The 20,160-nt window shown below is 36.3% G+C and overlaps 1 protein-coding gene and 1 pseudogene across 1 annotated transcript; one reads left to right on the top strand and one right to left on the bottom strand.

Annotated features, from left to right (window-relative positions):
* Positions 1-1,273: 1,273 nt before the first annotated feature.
* On the bottom strand, positions 1,274-2,015 carry LOC113751478 (annotated as a pseudogene).
* Positions 2,016-8,961: 6,946 nt separating this feature from the next.
* LOC113751477 lies at positions 8,962-12,579 on the top strand. The gene is made up of 6 exons (XM_027295505.1): positions 8,962-9,424; positions 9,541-10,755; positions 10,839-10,972; positions 11,055-11,130; positions 11,246-12,032; positions 12,120-12,579. Exons 1-6 carry the CDS (start codon positions 8,962-8,964, stop codon positions 12,577-12,579), a joined length of 3,135 nt encoding a protein of 1,044 aa, XP_027151306.1.
* Positions 12,580-20,160: the final 7,581 nt, after the last annotated feature.

Genomic DNA, 20,160 nt, shown 5'->3' with positions numbered 1-20,160 from the left:
ACAAATATACATGACCTAGAGGAATGCATTATAACGGGTGCGGGGGGGCTAAAATTCGTGACTTTAATTTTCCCTTTAATAGAGGAAATACGAGCGTGCTAAGACTAGAGAACCATACTCGTCTATATCCCATATTTGAGGGGTACTCTCCTAATCTAGGCAAGCAAAATGATCTAACCTAGTTCTAACTTTCCTTAAATGAAATGCAAGTCTAATGTCATGTCTCATACATAAGGATAAGGAATATACATATATAGAGGAAATATGGGATAAGGGATATACATATAGTAGGAATATGGGATAAGAGATATACATATAAGGGAAATGTCATGCAAAATGAAAAAAAACCCTAAAAAACAGAAAATATGCATGAAAATGTAGTGATTGTCACACAAATATGATCTAACGTGTGAATGGTCCCTAAGGGTCTAGCGTTGGACTAGCCCATATCTATAAGTTCTCACTAGCATTGAACTAGTGAGAAATTAGAAAGAAGGGCCACAACTAGCGTTGGACTAGTGTGGAATCGGAAAAAGGGGGCCACAACTAGCATTGGACTAGAGTGATGACGTCATGCATTTATTACAATCAAATAAATTATGTAAAACATAATAAAACAAATAAACACAAAAATCACATATAGCATATAGCACATAAGCATGATATCTAGATGCAAGGCCCTAAGAAAGCGAGTAACACGTAAACACACAAGCATGCAAAACACACAAAGCAAATAAAAACAAATAGGAACCTAACTATTACATTAGGGGGCCCTAACTACAATCTAAAGGGTAAAGAATTAAATAAAGTAGGGCAAATTATCCATTTGGCCCTTGAACTTTTAGTTTAAGTAAAATTAAGCCCTCTAACTATTTATAGTCAACTTTTAGCCCTTAAACTTGTAAAATTGGAAACCCGTGGCCCTTTTACCTGGTTTATCCGGTTTTGCAACTGAAAAATTAAATCACACGAATGGCAATATGCTTTAAAGGAGGGCATTTTTGTCCGTATATTCTAAGCAAAAAGTGAACAGCTCTATCTTCTTCCCTTTCCCTAACCCAACCTGCCATCGACGGAAGATCAGCCTCCAAGAACCCCAAGACTTACAAATACTACAGTAATGCCATCATTCAAAGATTCAGGGACAACCCCTCCTTCCCCCCCTCCCCCAACAAAAAAAATCACTTTTTCTGAAGTCCGCAAGACCATCGTTGGAGACGTCGGCTCCATTCGCGGGGGTTTTTGATTTCTTGCAGGTCTGGGGTTTGATTAATTACTCTCCCTTTTCTTCTTCTTCCTCTTCTAATAAAGCTGCCGCTGCCCCCCAACAACTCTCCCACAATGACAGCAAGGACTCCTCCTCCTCCTCCTCCGCCACCAAATCTGCTAAATTCAAGGAGGAAGCATACTCCTCAATTCCAGCTGTGAACACCACAATCTCAAATTTATTACTCAGGAACTCCAAAAATTCTTCCATAAATGGCCTCTTTAACACGAAGAAATTCACTCTTTCTCCATCTATCACCAGCCTAACTATGAAATCATACTTTTCTAGAGCAGGGCCCGGCTGGGAATGCACTAGAGTCTTGTCCAAATCAAGAAAGACAGTGTTTTTCTCTGGCGAAACCAGTGGTGGAAGTGCAGAACTTTTTTCGTCATCAAACAGAGCTCTTCTGATGCTACTTTTGGGATCTTCAGAACCCTTTTGAAGTAACTGATACCCCTATTTTCTTGGGCTCTTCTTCTTAATTGGAGTTGAAATGCGCGCTAATTTGGAAAAAATCTTGATGAGGCGGTGGTGGCAAGTGTAAATGGACTTGTTAATCGACGCAAGCACCACTAAAGCAGCGGCGGAGGCATTCTTTACGGGGGATTTTTTCGGTGTTGGTGGCTGTGGTGATGGTGGCGCGAATTTTTTATGGACTTTGTTGGGGTTTTCTTCACAATCTTGGACATAATTTTTGTTGGATTTCGTGGAGAAGATCGAGAAATCAAGACGAAAGGGGAAAGGAAGAGTGGTTAATTGATGCGATTTTTAGTGGGGGAAAGGAGTATATGAGGAAACCAGGAGAGAATAGAGTGGGCAGTTTTAAAAATTTTGCTTAGAGTCAGACTCAGTTCTCCCCAATTTGCAGAAGCTTAAGAACTCTAGAAATCTGTGCCTATTTGGTTGGGTTAGGGAAAGGAAAGAAGATGGAGTTGTTCATTTTTGTTTAAAAGATGCGGACAAAAATGCCCTTCTTTCCGGTTGCAAAACCGGATAAACCAGGTAAAAGGGCCACGGGTTTCCAATTTTACAAGTTTAAGGGCTAAAAGTTGACTATAAATAGTTAGAGGGCTTAATTTTACTTAAACTAAAAGTTCAAGGGCCAAATGGATAATTTGCCCAATAAAATAATACCTATTACAATTTGGCATTTAAATGCCTTTCAAATAACCAAAATTAACATTAAAATAAATATACAAAATTAAAACAAAAAAAGTGAATAAATAAATAAATAAATAACTAAAAATTCAAATGGATAATTTTGGGTAATTTTATTGTTTAATTATAGCAAATGGATTTTCTTTTATTTTGTGAATTTTAGTATTTAATTTTGGTAGACTTCATCTTAAGTCATTAATTTTACTTTATTTTAATTTGAGACCCTTAATATTTGCAATAATAATAATTTGACCCCTCAAACTTCTTTAATTCTTTCAATTGGGTCCTTATTTGTTTTAATTTGTTGAATATGGGTTGTTTACTTTCATTTGAATGCTTTGATTGATTCAATTTCGTGTTTATTTCCATTTCTTGTGATTATTTGTTAATTAAAGTGATGCCTTGACCTTTTTCTTTATTTTGGAGGGTAAATAAGAAAATTTCATTTTATTAGGTCACAAATTCAAGGGAGGTATACTCTACTCCTTTATTTTGATTTTACTTGATATTATGTGCTCTTATGTGATTTTTGTATGTAATTCATGTGATATGGACGGGTAATTAGTTAGTCATATACACAGTGTCTTAGAAGTTTAAATTTCCTAGTACACGTTAAAACCCAAACAAAGTATATGTACAACTATATATGCAAGCATTATCAACACATAGACCGGTACAGGGAGAACGAATGGATTGGTTGGTTCAACGGAGAGAAGTTTATTGCCAAAATAATTCCCCTTCAAAAGCATATACCCAAAGTAATTTAATTTTAAAATTTATTACCATTATGATTCTGTTTTTACCACATAGGCTGCATATGTGCTAGGATAGAAATAGAGGCACACTCCATTTCTTTTTTTCATCTAATATCTTCCATGATTCTCTCTCACTCTGAACCTTCCCACACTTCTTTTCCTTTCGTTATCTTTCTCTTATCAAACGTAACTCTGAGAAGCCAATATTTATATTAACAATATCTAAAACTTCAGTATCGTACTTAATATTGTTTCGGTAGATGAAAATATTCTTCTAAAATCAATAATCTCAAGATAAACAAAGATTATTCTCGTCTTTTCTATTGTGAAGCTTATGGAACACTCCTATGGCCATGAATGGTAAAGAAAAATGACGAGAAAGTGGTTACTTTTGATTGGTGAAGCTTGAAGTGCAGAGTACTGGTTCAAATATTTCAACTCTACTTGCAATTGGATCACCTATCCGTCTTGGAAATTTTTTTTCCTTGGAAATTTATTATACTATGATTGAGTGTTTTTTCAAGTCATCGTACTCTACTTAGAGATAAAGAAGAGACCTATACTTATTTGTCTTCTTGGTTCTCATAAAGTACAACTTTTTGTTATTTTTTTTTGGTTTGTCACCTATTTGAATGATTGCCAACTTATTTGAAACTTGTTTTTAGAACCTCATTAACTAATTCCATCTTGATTTTCTTTCATATTCTGAAATTATGGTTCCTCACTAGCTAGGAAATTGTGCAAATCATTAAGTAAGAGTGGCAGGGAAAAAAATATAAAGGTAAAACATCATGAACAATGCTGGAAAATATTCAATTGGAACTAGAGATCAACTCTCAGTTGTGAATCAAACCATCTAACAACCCGGTTACAAATTTTAGGGGTAGAATTAGTAGATCACTCGCAAAAATATATTTCTAACAACTAAATTAAACAATTAAAATATCTTAATTAAAACCTATTTGCTTCTACATCGAACTCCTTCAGTGATTCCATTTCACTAGCAAATCTGCTTTCATAGCAAGCTCTTGCAGCAGACCATATTCTATCTTTTAATGCAAGTCCAGGATGCTATTTCTTGAAGTTATTATACATGTGTCTCACACACATGCGGTGTTCCACACCAGGCAGTAGCTCATGTATTTCTTGAAATGGATCTTATGTATTTCCACCAGATGATGCTTCAACTGCACCTTCTCCTTCTTATCCTACAAGGTTGAGCTAATGCTCAATGAGGTTCAAAAGTGTATATTCAATCACATAACCAAACATTTATAAAACATAACCAACCAGGTAAGCAATTCAATAAGGTAAACAATCAATTAAAAGGATACAAGCTCCTTGAGGGAGTCATTTCAATATCACTGCACACTGCGCCACAATCACCCCCTTATATCCTCCAAAACAATAAACAATCCCCTACATTCATTTATCAGTCTAATAATCTCCAAACTTCAGGGTAATACTCGAATGTACCATTCAGTTGCTCAAGGTAGCTAACCTAATCGACCAAGTCCTTTACCAGCCCGACTAGATCAACTAACCAAGGCTTGGGGCCCAATTCGGCCGATGTGATAAAGTACACAACGACCTACAATCATTCATGCACAATCCAATCAATAATCACTTCGATATACATTTCAGTTCATTAAGGCAGTAGCGGTAAAGTACGCTCTAGCCTTTTATCAGTAATTCAAAATCAAGTAAAATTTCATATTATTCATTCAAATCACTTCATTTACCAATGCACAAGTAATCCTTCGAATAAACAAGTAAAAACACTTTAGAACACTCACCAAATATCCAAATAATTACTCTCAAGCCTCGGGTTTGTTTCCTAGCTCACAGCTACTTCCTGAGACAAGTTCATAATTCCAAAATAAATATATAATTCGTAGATGTTCACCTATTATTTATTATCCTATTATTTAAATTATTAAAATCAAGTTTGAATTTAAAATACAAAATATAATATATCAATATTTATTCTACATTTCATTTTCAGACTTATTGATTTTATCATTTTAAACCAAGAAATATACGTATTTTTCAAGTTTATAATTTGTAAAATATTTAAATTAGAATTAAACCATTTTCCACTCAAGATTCTAAGATTAAAGCTCAGGAACACTCCACTGGTTCCCTTTTAACTAATTAACTTTAAGCCATTTGCAACTTAGATTTTATTTCTCTACACTAGTCCTTCAAGTTCTAAAATCTTTAAAATGCTTGTGAGGACAAGATTAGGTGATTTGAAACCATGTTATGTATATAGCTATAACGAGTTACCTTAGAGTTTCCAAAAATATCATAGAAAGCTTAACTAACCCCCATTTCAACCAACAAACCAAAATTCCAGCTGTATACTTCAAGTTTTCAATAAAACTTCACTCTTTTACTTGCTTACAGTTTTAAGTATTTCAATGTACTTTCGGTCTAGCATAGATCAAGGCAAGTAGCATCTATTTCCAGCAATCCATTCCATCAAACGTTAGTTTCTTCAACAATGTAATAGTTTGGATCTCAGCTTTTCTTTACTAGTTTTAGCTAGAATTCACTAAGGTTTTACCAGCCTTTCAAATGTTAAAAGTCAATAGAGTGCACATAAGAACAGGGACAGGATATTGTACAACGTCTCACTCAAGATGGCAGCCAATTATCATGAAATTTTCCAAATACACATGAGAGTTTCAGCCCCTCTCTTGGTCATTAAACAAATTTCCAGCAACCTTACTTCAAAGTTTTTGGTAGAGTTTGTATCTTTTACTTGCCTAGATCACCAAACACACAATACACATTCTGTCCAACATGAATTAAGGTACATGACTCATAGTTTCAGCAGGTTATTCAACCAAATTCGCATACAAAAGCTGTTATCAGCTATCGTGGCCTTCAAGTAAGTTCCCAGCAGTACATCAGTCCAACGTTTGTCATTTTTCCTCAGGTCCTTCCTTTCAATTTCATGTCTCAAGTCTCAACTAGACAGGTAGAACCTATTTATCGAGCCATAGGTAGCCTTAAACAGAACGTGTGAAGTTTGCAACTGAACTCAAAAGAGAAGACTGATCACAGCCCTTCCCTCACCCGGCCATGATGTAAGTTAAGCAAGAATCAGCTTTTCATCAGAAGTTCCCCCTTTAATCATTGCATTATGTATTCAAATCTAACAAACTTGCTAGAACTAACCTGTTATACCCTGAGTTAAACTTCAATGTAAAGGTTTGGAACCAGATTCCTTGAAGAAACCTGCAATGATTCCTAATTCTTTCTCTCGGTTGCAACCATTAATTTCCAGCAGTAGCAGCAACCTATCATTTGATGTTTTTGCATAATCCCTCTTCAATTTTATGTTCCAGCTAAGTATGCAGGGGATATCTATTCAGCTACTGATTATTCTTAACAGAACACGAACGTTTATGACCAAGATTCAGGAGGCTAAACAATTTTAAAACTCATTTCTGCTCCTAGTTACGAATCTGAGGCATAACTGCATGCAACAGATTTCTCATATTCCAGCTTCCTTTGTTATCTTTTCCATTTCTACACTACAAATCAAACTACAATCTCTATTGATACCCCTCGGTTCCTACCATGGTTCGAAGACTCGGCCGAGACCGAGACGTCTCGGCCGAGTCGTAACCGTCTCGGCCTAGGCCGAGACGATACCGCGACGATTCGAGACCGAGATATTCGTCTCGCCGAGAAATCGGCCGAGACGTCACCGCGACGGGTTGTCACGGTCGAGTCACCCCGAGTCACCCCGAGTCATCCCGAGTCAAGGTGAATTTAACAAAAAATCTATAGAAAAAAAGCAAAAGGGACACAGTACTATCACGTGAAAAGATGCGTTTTATTTTCCACGTTAAAGTGAAGGTAGTACCTTCACTTTACTTTGAAGGGTCCACGTTCACTTTACTAAATTATTGGACTAGTAGTGTTGCAGAACGTAGTAATCCTTTCCGTTTCCTTCAATTCTTCTTCATGGTAACTTAACTCTGTCTTCTTGCCGAGCTTTGGAATTCCGCCCTCTGAAACAAAGTAGAATGTTGCAAAAAGATAGTGCCCAATGGAGTCATTTGGCCATACCTTCACAGAGATAACCCAGATGGTTGTGATTCATGTCCTTTTTGCCTTGTTCTCCCTTGCCTTGTCAAGCTTCAGCAGGTAATTGATTTTCTTATTGTACCTTCAGATATTCTGCTTGTAAGGTGCTCTAAGACATTAGAGTTATTAAAAGAAACTGATTCATTACAAGGGCCAACTGTAGCTTTCCCAGACAGTCGTTTCACTTATGATATGAATATACAGATTGGTTTAGGATAGAGTATCCATTTTGGAATGCTCCATTAAGTGTATCTGTATGAGTGCTAGTAGAATTTTGGGGTTGTTAATGTAATTTCACGATAGGATGCATTTCATTGTTGATTACAATTTAATGCCACTAAGTTGTTGCTTTTTTCCTTCATTTATTAGGACTATTAAGTTAACATTCAGATTGGATAATTTTCATTGTTTATTACAGTTTACTGCTGCCGAGTTGTTACTTTATTCCTTCATTTGTTAGGACTATTAAGTTAAATTTAGAGCTGGGCTGCTCAATCATCCAGTGACCTTTGCAGTATAGATTCTTCATTTTTTTTTACCAATCTATCTTGTTTGTTTTTTCCAAGATTGATTGTGGATTTTATCCTTTAGTTTGACCCATGAACTTGGCTAATCTTTCCACATTGTTAAGCATTTTGAGGCTTTACGCAGAACGTAGCATGCTGGTGTCCATGAAAAATCTCACGAGGGTTAGCAAATGAGCATGCTTCTTAGCTCATTCTAAAATTCCATTGCTCCATGCACTACTGTTCCTATTGCTTTTTCAGCATCCTCCCTCCAAGCATCATGTTGGGTTCAGGGCACTCAATTTTGTCCTAATAATTTGTGAGATTGGTCATTTTTGGTGAGCAATAGCTGTGTGGATGCATCAATCACGACATTATTGCTTTGCTCATGTGTTGTTCAGTTGATGCCAGTAAGGAATTATTGGGGGCCTAGGTTGTTGAATAGCTGGCCGTCCTGCTCTTCCCTCCTGCTGATAGGTATCCCCAGGTGGAAATTAGCAATCTGCATTCACAAGTGACTCCAAAGCGTGAGTAAATTTCTTGTCTTTTTACCGGCTTTTTAATGGTTAGTAATCTTGGAGGTTGGATTTGTACTTTGCTTACTAATCCATTGCGATGCTTACTAAATTATTCTTTTTTCCAAGAATAATTTTTCCTCTATAAATTTAGTAATCCTTATGTATAAAACAAAAACTTTTGTAATTCTTGGACGACTAGGTAGCAAAGTGAGTGAAAAATCATGTCTAGTTATATATATATATGACGATGGTTAACAAAGAAATTGGAGAGATATGAGAATTGCTTCCACTGTACGTGTATATTTTTGTGCTAATAGAGTGGGACATTTAGTATTATCTTCCAACTTATTATAATACATAATCATCCTGGTGATCATGATCATGAACTAAAAACTATAGGAAGATGGAGAGCTAAATTATATGTTTAAGTTAATCACCCATCAACAAACAAAATGCCGAAGTTCTTATAATAAATGAAAAAATGATCATTGTTGCAGGTTTACATTATAGATTAGATGTTTAACTTACTAATTTAATAGAAATAAATTATTATAATTACAAAATGTTAGAAACTGCTTGTTGTATTTTTTTCATATATCTTTAATTATTTTGTGATGTATTAACCATTTATATTGATATGTGTAATAGTTACAATGACGAGCAAGGATATTGGTTGGGAACATGGTAAACCCGTGGGAGGGAATAGAAAAATTGTGAGATGCAATTATTGTGGAAAAATAATGCATGGTGGCATTACAAGGTTGAAAGAACATGTCGGTCATGTCATAGGACAAGTTGAGCCTTGTCCAAGGGCCTCAAGTGAAGTTAGAGATTTAATGAAAATGCATCTAAAGATTGGTAAGATTCAAAGAGCTACAATAAAACAGAAAAAAGAAGAAATATTGAATTCTTTCCAACAAGAAAGTATGCATGGTAATTTCAACATGGTTGGCGACGAGGAGGACGAAGCCTTTTTTGAAATTGATGAAGAAAGTCGGATGGCGTTGGAAAAAAAACAAATGAAGCAAGCAATTAGAGAGAGCCAATACTTGCAATTTTTAGACGAACAACGAAGGCATTCGGTATCTGGGAGTCGACCTTCTATGTTTATGTCAGGTATGATTTGTAAACTAAAATATTATAACAAATTTGATACTATTTTATTAAATATAATTACATAAAGTTGCAATTTAGTCATTCATTTTTTATTTGTTAAATATTGTGAATTTTAGGGAATATGGGTGTTGGCACTTCAAACCCAACGACTTCTGAAAATAAAAGAGGATTGTCACGTAATTTCAGTGTCAGACAAGCAGATGAAATGACAAGCAGAGGAATTGAATCACATATGTTTCCTTCGAAACAAAAATCAGTCAAATTAATGTTTGCGAAGGAAAATATAAAAAGAGTTGGTAAGGCAGTTTCAAAGTTTTTTCATTTCAATGCTATACCATTTCATGCAGCTGACAATCCTTATTATCAATCGATGATTGATGAAATTGCCAAAGCTGGTTCTGGTATTAAAGGCCCTTCAGCTTATCAAATTGGAAATGAATATTTAGATGAAGAATTTGAAGAGCTTGAGAAATATCTTCGAGATATTTATGATAAATTTTCAACTTTTGGTTGTACACTTATGTGTGATGGGTGGAGCACTCGTACAAAACATCCAATAATAAATTTTATGGTATACTGTGATAGGCACATGATATACCATAGTTCAGTTGATTGTACCAATATTAAGAAAACTGCTGAATATATTTTCAAGTTAATGGATGAGGTAGTAGAGGTTGTGGGGGAAAAAAATGTTGTGCAAGTTGTGACAGATAGTGAATCTAGTATGAAAGCTGCTGGACAACTGTTGATGAAAAAAAGAAAAAATCTTTTCTGGTCACCTTGCGCTGCGCATTGTATAGATTTGATGTTGGAGGATATTGGCAAAATGGATAATGTAAAAGAAACTATTGCTCAGGGGAAGAAGATAACAAGTTTCATATATAACAGTGACAAAGTAGTGAATCTGATGAAGACATATACAAAAAAAAGGGAACTGCTACGTCCAGGTATCACTAGATTTGCAACTGAATTCATTTCTATGGAAAGTCTTCTTCGGCATTGTACAGAACTGAAAAGAATGTGCACCTCAGATGAATGGGCAGAGTTTAATAACACTACCAAGAGAAAAGCAGAAGCTATTAAAGTAGCTGAGTTGATATTGTCAGAGAAGTTTTGGAAAAAAGTTAGAAATGTGTGTGCAATAATGGAGCCTCTGGTCAAAGTTTTAAAAACTATTGATCAAGATAATAAGCCAACATTGCCAATTATTTATGAGGCAATGGATAGAGCAAAAATGGCTATTCAAAAGTCGGTGAAATCTTGGAAAACAATTTGGGAAGTGATTGATAATAGATGGTACAATCAACTTCATCGGGATTTACATGCGGCAGGTAATTTAAAATATTACATCCAATTTAAATATGTAATTTATTTATTTATTTATTTTCTAATTTTGTTATTTTATTGTATTTAGCATATTTTTTGAACCCGATCCTTCAATATTCTGGAACTTGTGAGTTTAATCTGGATGAAGTTCGAAGAGGGTTAAAGAACGTCATTGCAAAGTTGGAGCCAAATTTAGATGCACAAGTTGATTCAATAAATGAGGTATTCTTTTGATTATTTTATTTATTTATATTAATCAACAAATTTTAAAATTTTAACACTTGTGTATACATTATTTTTGTAGATCAAAATTTTTGCAGACAAAAAGGGAGGCTTTGGAAGTGCTATTGCAGCAAGAGCATTACCAAAATCTTTACCAGGTTTCAACTTAATTCATACTTACATAAACATCCAAATCATATAAATGAAGTTAATATTTTTATAATATTAAAATAATAATAATAAATGAATGTTATTATTACTTTGTTTGTTTAGCTGAATGGTGGCTTAACTACGGTGAAGATGCGCCAAATTTAAGGAATATTGCAGTGAAAATATTGAGTCAAACCTGCACATCCTCTGGTTGTGAGCGAAATTGGAGTACATGGTCATTAATTCATACAAAACTACGCAACCGTTTGGCAGTTAAAAAATTGCATAAATTAGTTTTTGTGCATTACAATATGCGATTGAAGGTGAAAAATTTGATGCATCAAAGAGATACTGATGATTTCTACAACCCAATTGACTTGAATCACATTTTTCACCAAGATGATATATTGGATGATTGGATAAGAGAAAATGAACAACCCACATTGCCTGAAGATAATCTGGATTGGTTGGATAAGGGCATTCATCAAACTGAATCAGAAAGTAGTGAATATCAAGAACATGACAAGGATGGTTTTGGTGATACATTGTCCCAATATATTACCAAAAGAAATAAGAAAGGTCTTGCTGCATCCTCAAGTAGGAAACAAAAAAGTAAGACTAAACAAACCAGTAAGCAGACTGTTCCGTCATCTTCAAATAAAAGTGACAGCAGTAATGATGATGATGACAATGGTGACAATGGAGATGGAGGGAACAATTCTTCCAGGCATAGTGGTTACAATCGAGATAGCCAACAAGCAGGAGGTATGTCATGGGCTCAAGGACAAGATAATTATTATGCCACTCAAGATACTGATCATGGCTATCGTCCTGGTATAGAAGCACAACGTCAATTCCTCAATGATTTAACTCAATTTTCAAGTGAGGATACTTTCTCTCACCATTCAGGGTCACAAAGATATAGAGGAGTCAATGATCAGATGCAAAATTTGGGTATATACTCAACTTATGAGCATGAATCTAATTAAAACCGTAGTACTAGTCAATTGGGATATGGCTATGACCAATCATATGGAATCACTCCTGACTATTACAGTGGATATCGGCCATTTGACAGACCTGGACAGGTTGAAAGGTCTACTAGCATTCATGGTAGTGGATACTATGAAAAAGAAATAGATAAGTCTCATGATGGTTCTTCTTTTGATTCCAATAACATTGGATTTTATGGTCATGATTCTACTGCATCATATGGTACCAGCGATAGTGTTAACTATCGAGGATTTGGATACTACCATCAACAAATCATCTCCAATCCAGAAGTTCTTCCGTCCAATGATTATGGAACATCTAGTCAATCCTCACATCCAGTAAATACACCAGATAACTCGTTTACACTACCTACTCAAGGTCCTATGCCACTTCCACATCTGTTTTACCATTCATCGACCAATCAGGATGATTTTGAACCACATCGTCATTCTACTTGGTATTAACAGGTACGAAAATATAAAGTACTAGTATATCTTTTTACATATTTACCTTTATCTAATATGATTTCTTTTTATTTTTGGCAGGAGATTGATCAAAATATTCCAACTTTATGCTATAAATAAATCTTTAGTTTGTATTGTTAATGGTTGATATTACTTTTGCAATTATTAGTTTTAAAATTGTGGTCTATGTTATTTTGATTTTATTTGTGATGCCATTGTTTTAAATAATTAAAAGTACTTATCGTGTGTAATATGTATAAAAATAGTACGTTTTACAAATTTTCTTTTGTTATTTTTTATTATTTTTGTTTAGCATACTTTTTTTTTATATTATTAACAGTTTTTAGAATATTAAATGCTTTAAAATTTGCGTCTCACCGAGACCGTGACCGATATGCCGAGACCGATGTGGAACGTTCCGGGCCGCGACCGCGACCGCGACCGCGACTTTGAACCATGGTTCCTACCAGTTCAGTCAAATATTCATTTCATCCTCAAAACAGAATTTTCTCCTACCAAAGCTCATTCTCCTCTGCTAGAACTTAACTTACAGTTTGAATAATATTCATTTTTACTCAACAAGTAATTATATGTCACAGAGAGATTACCTCTTGCCTTTAAACGTTATGAATTGCAGACAGAATCAACTTCCTTTCCAGCTTTGTTCCCTCCAGTCCTACTCTAGCTACTCCTATTTTCTCAGTCTTCCTCTGGGTGTTAGTTTGCAAGAAAAGGTTTGAAGCTTTTCTTCCCTACTCAGCTACCGCCTAAGTATTGTAACAATTGATTTCTCTTAGCTTCTCTTTCGGTCACCGCCCAGCGAATGAATCAGTCTCTATTTGCTCCACTAGTCACCGCTTGGAACCGCTTGGACTTAGCAGCTTATTGGCAGCTGCCTTCCTTTGATTCCTCTTTGATCACCGCCCAAATATTTTGGCAATTATTTTGCCGAAGTCTCACTCGGTTGTCCAGAAGATTACTTCCTTAGGCTGCATGGTGAATTGTCTAACATTTAGGGTTAAATTGGTCCTTTAGTTTTAGCTTATTTGCTTATTAAGGCTATAATTTTATTATTTCATACATTAACTCCTAACTTTATTTGTATTTTGTTAGAAAATTTTCTTACATTGATCTAGTAGATTTTCACACATTTGGCTTTAAAAAAAATTTATTAGACATGTACTTATTCAACTATATAATAAATTCAAATGACACAATTTGCCATATGCCTATCATATATTTATTTGATTCCTGAAATTTTCTACACCATTCTATTATTCTGTTTATTATTTTATATATATATATATATATATATATTATCTTCATCATTATTTTATCTTATATTTTATATTTATTTTTTCCCTAAATTTTCAATTTTATAGGAATTCAATTATGCATTCAATTTAACCATTTATTTGTTATATCTAATATTTCTAATAACAATTTAAATGTAATGAAATAAATTCGAAGTGTACACATAAATTTTCTCGAGTTCTCACAGTATAAGTGAAAGGTTCTGGATTTGAGCTCTCACACTTATTCTATAATAAAAAAAAAATTAAAAAGCATTATCAACACATAGACCCTTCATATTTTCCCAATTTTTCCAGACTTTCTTTGCTATATAAAATTCAAAGTAAAAGATCTCAACCATGAATTGAATTAAAAAATTTAATTAACACATGGACCCTTCATATTTTCCCAATTTTACCAGACTTTCTTTGATATATAAACTTCAAATTAAAAGATCTCAACCATGAATTGTTTCCAAGAATTGTGTATGTGCTCTTCCTTTATAGTATACAAGGCATGAGGAGTTGGCTTTTGTTGTTAAATATTTTATCATTTTATATTTTTTAATTTTTATCTTGATATGATTTTACCACCATACAACCATCACAAGTAAACTATGGATGACTATTAACTTCCAATAACTTCTACTATTTATTCTAAGAGTAGTGCTAGTATTACAGACGTCTGTAAGTTCCGTGCTTACAGGATAGTTTTCCCCTGATTTATGCTTTTCATTTTTTTACTTTTTTCCCCATTTGTCCTTCCAAATGTGTCAAAAAACTTCTAGTGATTATCAAAAATCTCAAACTTCCAAAACATAAATATCCAAAATTTAGCCATTCTGTTCGTAGCATCAAATTCATGAAACATGAACTGGTGGCTCTACCCACAACACACTAATTAGGGAAACCTAATCATCCCAGGAGCCTTCCTTCAATTGCTTTGCAAATATGATTACATCTTTCACAACCTTTGTGAATAGGCCATAAACTAAGCAATTGCAGGCAAAAGAAAAAAAAAAAAGACCTTGACCAACTTGTAGAAAGTATGGTTAGAAGTAGAAAATTATTTTGCTTGACTTTGTAGGTGAATAATTGGAGTTAACTTGGGGAAAATAAATTTTGCTCCATGAAATTCACGAGATGCAGTTTAGTGCAGCGGAACAAGAGAAAGGGATGGAAAGAAGGACATAGAAAGACCACAGGAGAGAGAAAAGTTATTTGGAGATTTGGGCACTTGAGATTTAGGATGTGTGAATGGAAGGAGAGGAAGGAGAGGCCACAAAGTCAAGAGAAAAGAGTGGAAGCAAATAGAAATAAAAAGAAAGAAAAAACCATTTAAAACATTCATCACACCTTGTCAAATGAGTTTTTTTTTGTCTTTCACTTTAAAAATGTTCATTTTACATCTCTTACAAATTCAAGTTGATAAATTGGTTCCAATTGAAGATTTCAACCACTTTTTTTTTTATTTTTAAACCATCACGTGACGCACATGCAATTATTTTTTATCCACAAAATGATCATATCCTATTTTTTTTAGTAATAAAAATGAATGTAGATCGGGTCAGATCCTATGTAACAGCCCCACTTTCCCCTAAGGCGAACCAAAGGGGTTAGCGGACTGCCTGCCCAGCTCTCGCCAGGACTACGGATCAGATTAGAGCTATCTATTGCGATCCGGAACTTACAAACGAGCGTAAACAGGTCAAAATGGTAAAATAACCCAAAATTAAAAAATGAAATCCGGAGTCGGTCATGAATAGTGACCGACCCGTCAGAACCCAACCGAAATAGCCAACAAACATTCATATCTGAACTTTAGCGTTTACAAATCAAAATGACATACAAAAGTTTTCAAAAGTTAATATATACACACGGTTTGCCAAATCAAAAGAGAAAACGCCCCAAAAGTACACTTAGGGTTTTAATACATGAGCTATACAAAAGATATGTTCAACTAGCTCAATTTGGCAGCCATTTGTCAAATCCAGACCAAAAGGGTTTATTTTCCTGTAAGGAAAACAAAAGGAACGGAAAGGGGTGAGCTTGCGCTCAATGAGGTACCAAACAGATAGCATTAAAATCATGGCATTTCACATTTAACAAATCAGATGTAAAGCAAAGGAACCAATGATTCAAATCAGAAGGATACGGGTGGCTCTCAGGAGCCAAATTTCCAGCGCAATACTTGATCCAAACCGGTTGACTCTCCGTCAACGTATATAGAACCAATGCGTCCGTAGACCCCTCTTATCACCGAATTCCGTCCACCAAACACCCCTTTACCGGGCCCGCTCACCTCAAACGAACAAAAATGGTAATACTCGAGTATACCCGGAATCAAGGGTCTCAATACCCAAAATCCCCGAACAGACTACCGTGGTTCGTTATCTAATCGTCCAGGCCCTTGCCGGCCCGACTCGAATAACTTAGCCACAGGATTGAGCTCATAGGTCATAGAAATCCGAACAGAAATCCGAACAGATGCAGACACAGATAACAGATTCAAATTTTTGCATAGTAAATTGGCATAAGAGCAGACTAGAGAACGAGTGTGATAAAGTACACCCTCGTCTCGAACAAATAAACAGATTGCAGAGCAGAAATCAAGTTAAATAGCAATGGAGGGGAGTGGTACACTCACCGGCTCAACTTCAAAAGTTTTCACTTCAGATTGGCCTTAATCGCCAAGAAACCCTAAAATAACCAAAATAAACCAATTGAAGGTTTTACTTCCAGAATCGAGTAAACAGAATGCACATGTGAGGCTCGACTACACGTCGTACGCCTTGCCAAATAAATACTAGTGCAAGAATGCAAAAAAAAACACGATTCCCTTGGAAACGAAACGGTAGCATGAAGACCTAGGCGCAAACAACCCAAAAGCCCTTTCATTTCTACCAAAAGGCAAATCCAACTTAAAAGAACCAAACGGCCTAGAAAATCGGGCAGCACTTCCCCTAAATTTCTTACTTTTCCAGCCATTAAGGCTTCATTATTTCCTCAAATTAGCCCCAACATTTCACACCAAAGGTCATCTCATTTCCCAAAAGCCGTACAGGGCTCAAAGTGGTACAAGTACAAAAGTTAGCTAGGAAACAACCAAAATGAAAGCAAGCCCTAAGAGAGACTCGACGACGAGTCATAAAACAATGCTGAACACAACCCCAATAGGGTCTCATATGCATAAATAAGCATGGTAGCAAACCAGCAATTAATATATGACCTTAACTTAAGCCTTAATAGAAAAACCGTGTTTGATCTTATAATGCGGTAATGGCGTCAATTTCACTACGGTTATCGGTTGGGGGTGTAAGACCCACCAATTCGAAGCTATGAAACAGGGCTACAACAATGTAGAAGGGCACTCAATCCAGTTCCTAGCTTAACTAGGTCGAAAGTGCCAAATACTATACCAGAATTACCAAAACAGGTTTGCAAAACACAGAAAACTGTAATTACTATAACTCAGTCTATACAAGTCCAAATGCCGAAATTCCAAAGGCATATGATAGCTAAGACATCCAGTAACATTTCATCAGAAGACATCAACTTCAAAATCCAAACCAAATCCAGTCAAAATAGGCAATTACTATCGCAGTTCCGCACATTCTGTTCACCAAAAACAGCAACAGTAAAAACGGCATAACTCTCTCTATACTACTCCAAATTCCCTGAAATTTTGCAGGCACTTCTTACTCACCAATACCTACAACTTTCATGTTTTGAGCAAAGTCCAATTCGGCCTCTAGCTATGACCTAAAATTTCGGACAGAATAGGGGATTTAAGAACCCTAACTTTTCAATTTTCACACCAAATCCAAAATTGATTGCATTTAACCACAATTCACACTCACTAGAGTCATTTCCAACCATTACAATCCATCATACAAGCACCCAACATCAAGATCATATTAAACCAGAAAAATCATCAATAAAATGAAAAACTTCACCAAATCACTTCAAACCAAGATAAAACCAGAAATTTCAGCACTTCAAGCACTACTAAGCATAATTTAAGCTTCATAGGGTGTAAGAGGGTGTTCAAGCTTCACTTACCAAGAAACAAGAGAGATGAGGTTGTTGAACACCTTAAACCTTCAACCAAGCTTCAATAAACAACTTACTAGCACTAGAAGGTAAGATTGTATGGAATGGAATTGGATGTAACCAATGTTTTTGGTTGATTTGCAACAAGTAGAAGCTTGAATGGTGAAGAAAGTTTCTTCCTTCCTTGCTCAAGGTGGCCGGCCAACAAGAGAAGAAAAATGGTGATTTTTGTGCATTTTTTTGATATATAATCCTTTGGTCAAAAAAGTCAAAATTGGGAATAGTAATTCTTAAAAAACTTCCAATGAGGAGGTGACACTTGTCACCTCCATAAATGCATTCTTATCTTTCTTTCCTCTCTCACATCAATCACTTCACACATTCTACTTATCACTTAACACCCGATAAATTTTAAACAGTATCCGAAACTTAACCTTATTGGCCGAATTTTTCCGAACTTTTCGCACTAGTGGGTCCCACGTCCACTATTTACTCTTAATTTTCTAAAAATTCTCCAATGCTAGAAAAAATCATCTTAAAACTATAATTGCTCATAAAATCCACTAAGAAAATATTTCTAAACCAGAAAATGCAGAAAACATGCAATTAAAGGGAACTAAACCCTAAGAAAATAATTAGGGTTTTACGGGTTCTCACACTCTCCCCCCCTTAAAAGAATTTCGTCCTCGAAATTTCTTATTAACGGAATCTATCAAATCTAGAGTACCCAACGGACCATACCTTCTCCATCCTCAGACGAGTCAGGGACCTGATGCTGCTCTAGAGAATATACTCGAGCTGGTGCCTTCGATCCCGTCCCTTCTCCTTTCGTCTGTCCAGGGTTGTTCTTGGCGGGTTGCTGAGAATTGGGCTTGGTCGGTGGCAGAATCCCTCTCCGCTCGCGCAGGCGAGCTGGACAGTTAGCAATCCGATGTTCAGCGCTTCCACAGCGCAAGCATTTTCCTTCTTTCTTCCAGCAATTTGTTTCCGTATGACTTGGCCCTCCGCAATATCCACAGGGACCACGAGTAGCAGAGACCAGTCCTCCCTGAGGGACATCACGCGACACCCCTGGTTGCCGTACTTCCCCGTTTCCCTTGCGAACTTTAGAGATTGTACTATTATCTGCTTGTTCTGAGCTGCTTCCCGGAAAACCCCTTTTTCTTGCTTGGAAGTTTCTAACTTGTAACCCTGCAGTTTCAACGCGCTGGGCTTTTTCCACCGCATCACTAAAGGCATTAAGTTGGGCTACCGCCAGATCTTTTTGAATTTCCACGTTCAAGCCCTGGATAAAACGCCTTATTCGCCGTTGCTCGGTCATGATGAGTTCGGGCGCAAATTTGGATAGGCGGGTGAATTGACTCTCATATTCCGCCACAGTCTGAGCCCCTTGCCGGAGCCGGATAAACTCGTCCTCCTTCCTCTCCTGGACTAGAGGAGGGAAAAACTTTGCATTAAATTCTCGGATGAAGTTCACCCAAGTCCTAGGCGTCTGCTCCCGCTCCCATTTCTGTCTAATTACGTTCCACCAGGAACGGGCAGCTCCCTCCAGTTGGAACACGGCAAAAGTGACCTGCCTTTCGTCAGGGTAGTGTAGGGCCGCGAATATATCAACCATTTTCTCAAGCCACTTCTCAGCAACGTCGGGGTCGGGTCCCCCAATAAACTTTGGCGGGGAAAACTTTTGAAAACGTTCGAGAGCTCTATCCTCGCTCTCGACGTGGTTACCAGGGTTCCCGGGGTTAGGGTTTGGGTTTTGGCCCTGTTGTTGTACTACTTGTGCTAGTAGGTTTGTCATTTGCTGCATAGCGGCAGCTATCTGCACATTGGGGTCTATTTGGGATTCAGGATTGGGTCCAGTAGAGGTTTCCCCCGTTTCCCTAACCGGCGTGGGTTGTCTAGTTCCGCGCCCACGTCCCCGACCACTTCGTGTTCCTTCCATAAGTTTCACTCGGTCTAGGCAAGAATGCTAAACCAAAATAAGCACGATACATGTAAGTAACACTCAAAACTTTTATGATAACACACATTTATACATTCCAAACAAGATCAACGCATATATACAAGTCGGTCAAAATTAGGCCGCACACATACATACAGCCAGTTAAGTCAAGTACAAACATAGACGATCCACCGAGGAATGGCCTTTCTAGTTCACCAAATCCTTTCTAACCTAGGCCCTCATATCTTTCGTATCCGGGCGCAAGAATCCCATCTAAGATAATTCACAACTCGA

This window comes from Coffea eugenioides, chromosome 11 (genome assembly GCF_003713205.1).
Source record: "Coffea eugenioides isolate CCC68of chromosome 11, Ceug_1.0, whole genome shotgun sequence".
Classification (NCBI taxonomy): Eukaryota; Viridiplantae; Streptophyta; class Magnoliopsida; order Gentianales; family Rubiaceae; genus Coffea; species Coffea eugenioides.
Note: the sequence above shows the minus strand (reverse complement) of the source record. Positions and strands in the feature narration are given on the sequence as shown.

Excerpts from the sequence above, each read along its gene's own strand:
- LOC113751477 (XM_027295505.1), top strand. The coding sequence starts at position 8,962 with ATGACGAGCAAGGATATTGGTTGGGAACATGGTAAACCCGTGGGAGGG. Across the intron at positions 9,425-9,540 it reads ACCTTCTATGTTTATGTCAG|GGAATATGGGTGTTGGCACT; the intron begins GTATGATTTGTA and ends TGTGAATTTTAG. Across the intron at positions 10,973-11,054 it reads AAGTTGATTCAATAAATGAG|ATCAAAATTTTTGCAGACAA; the intron begins GTATTCTTTTGA and ends TTATTTTTGTAG.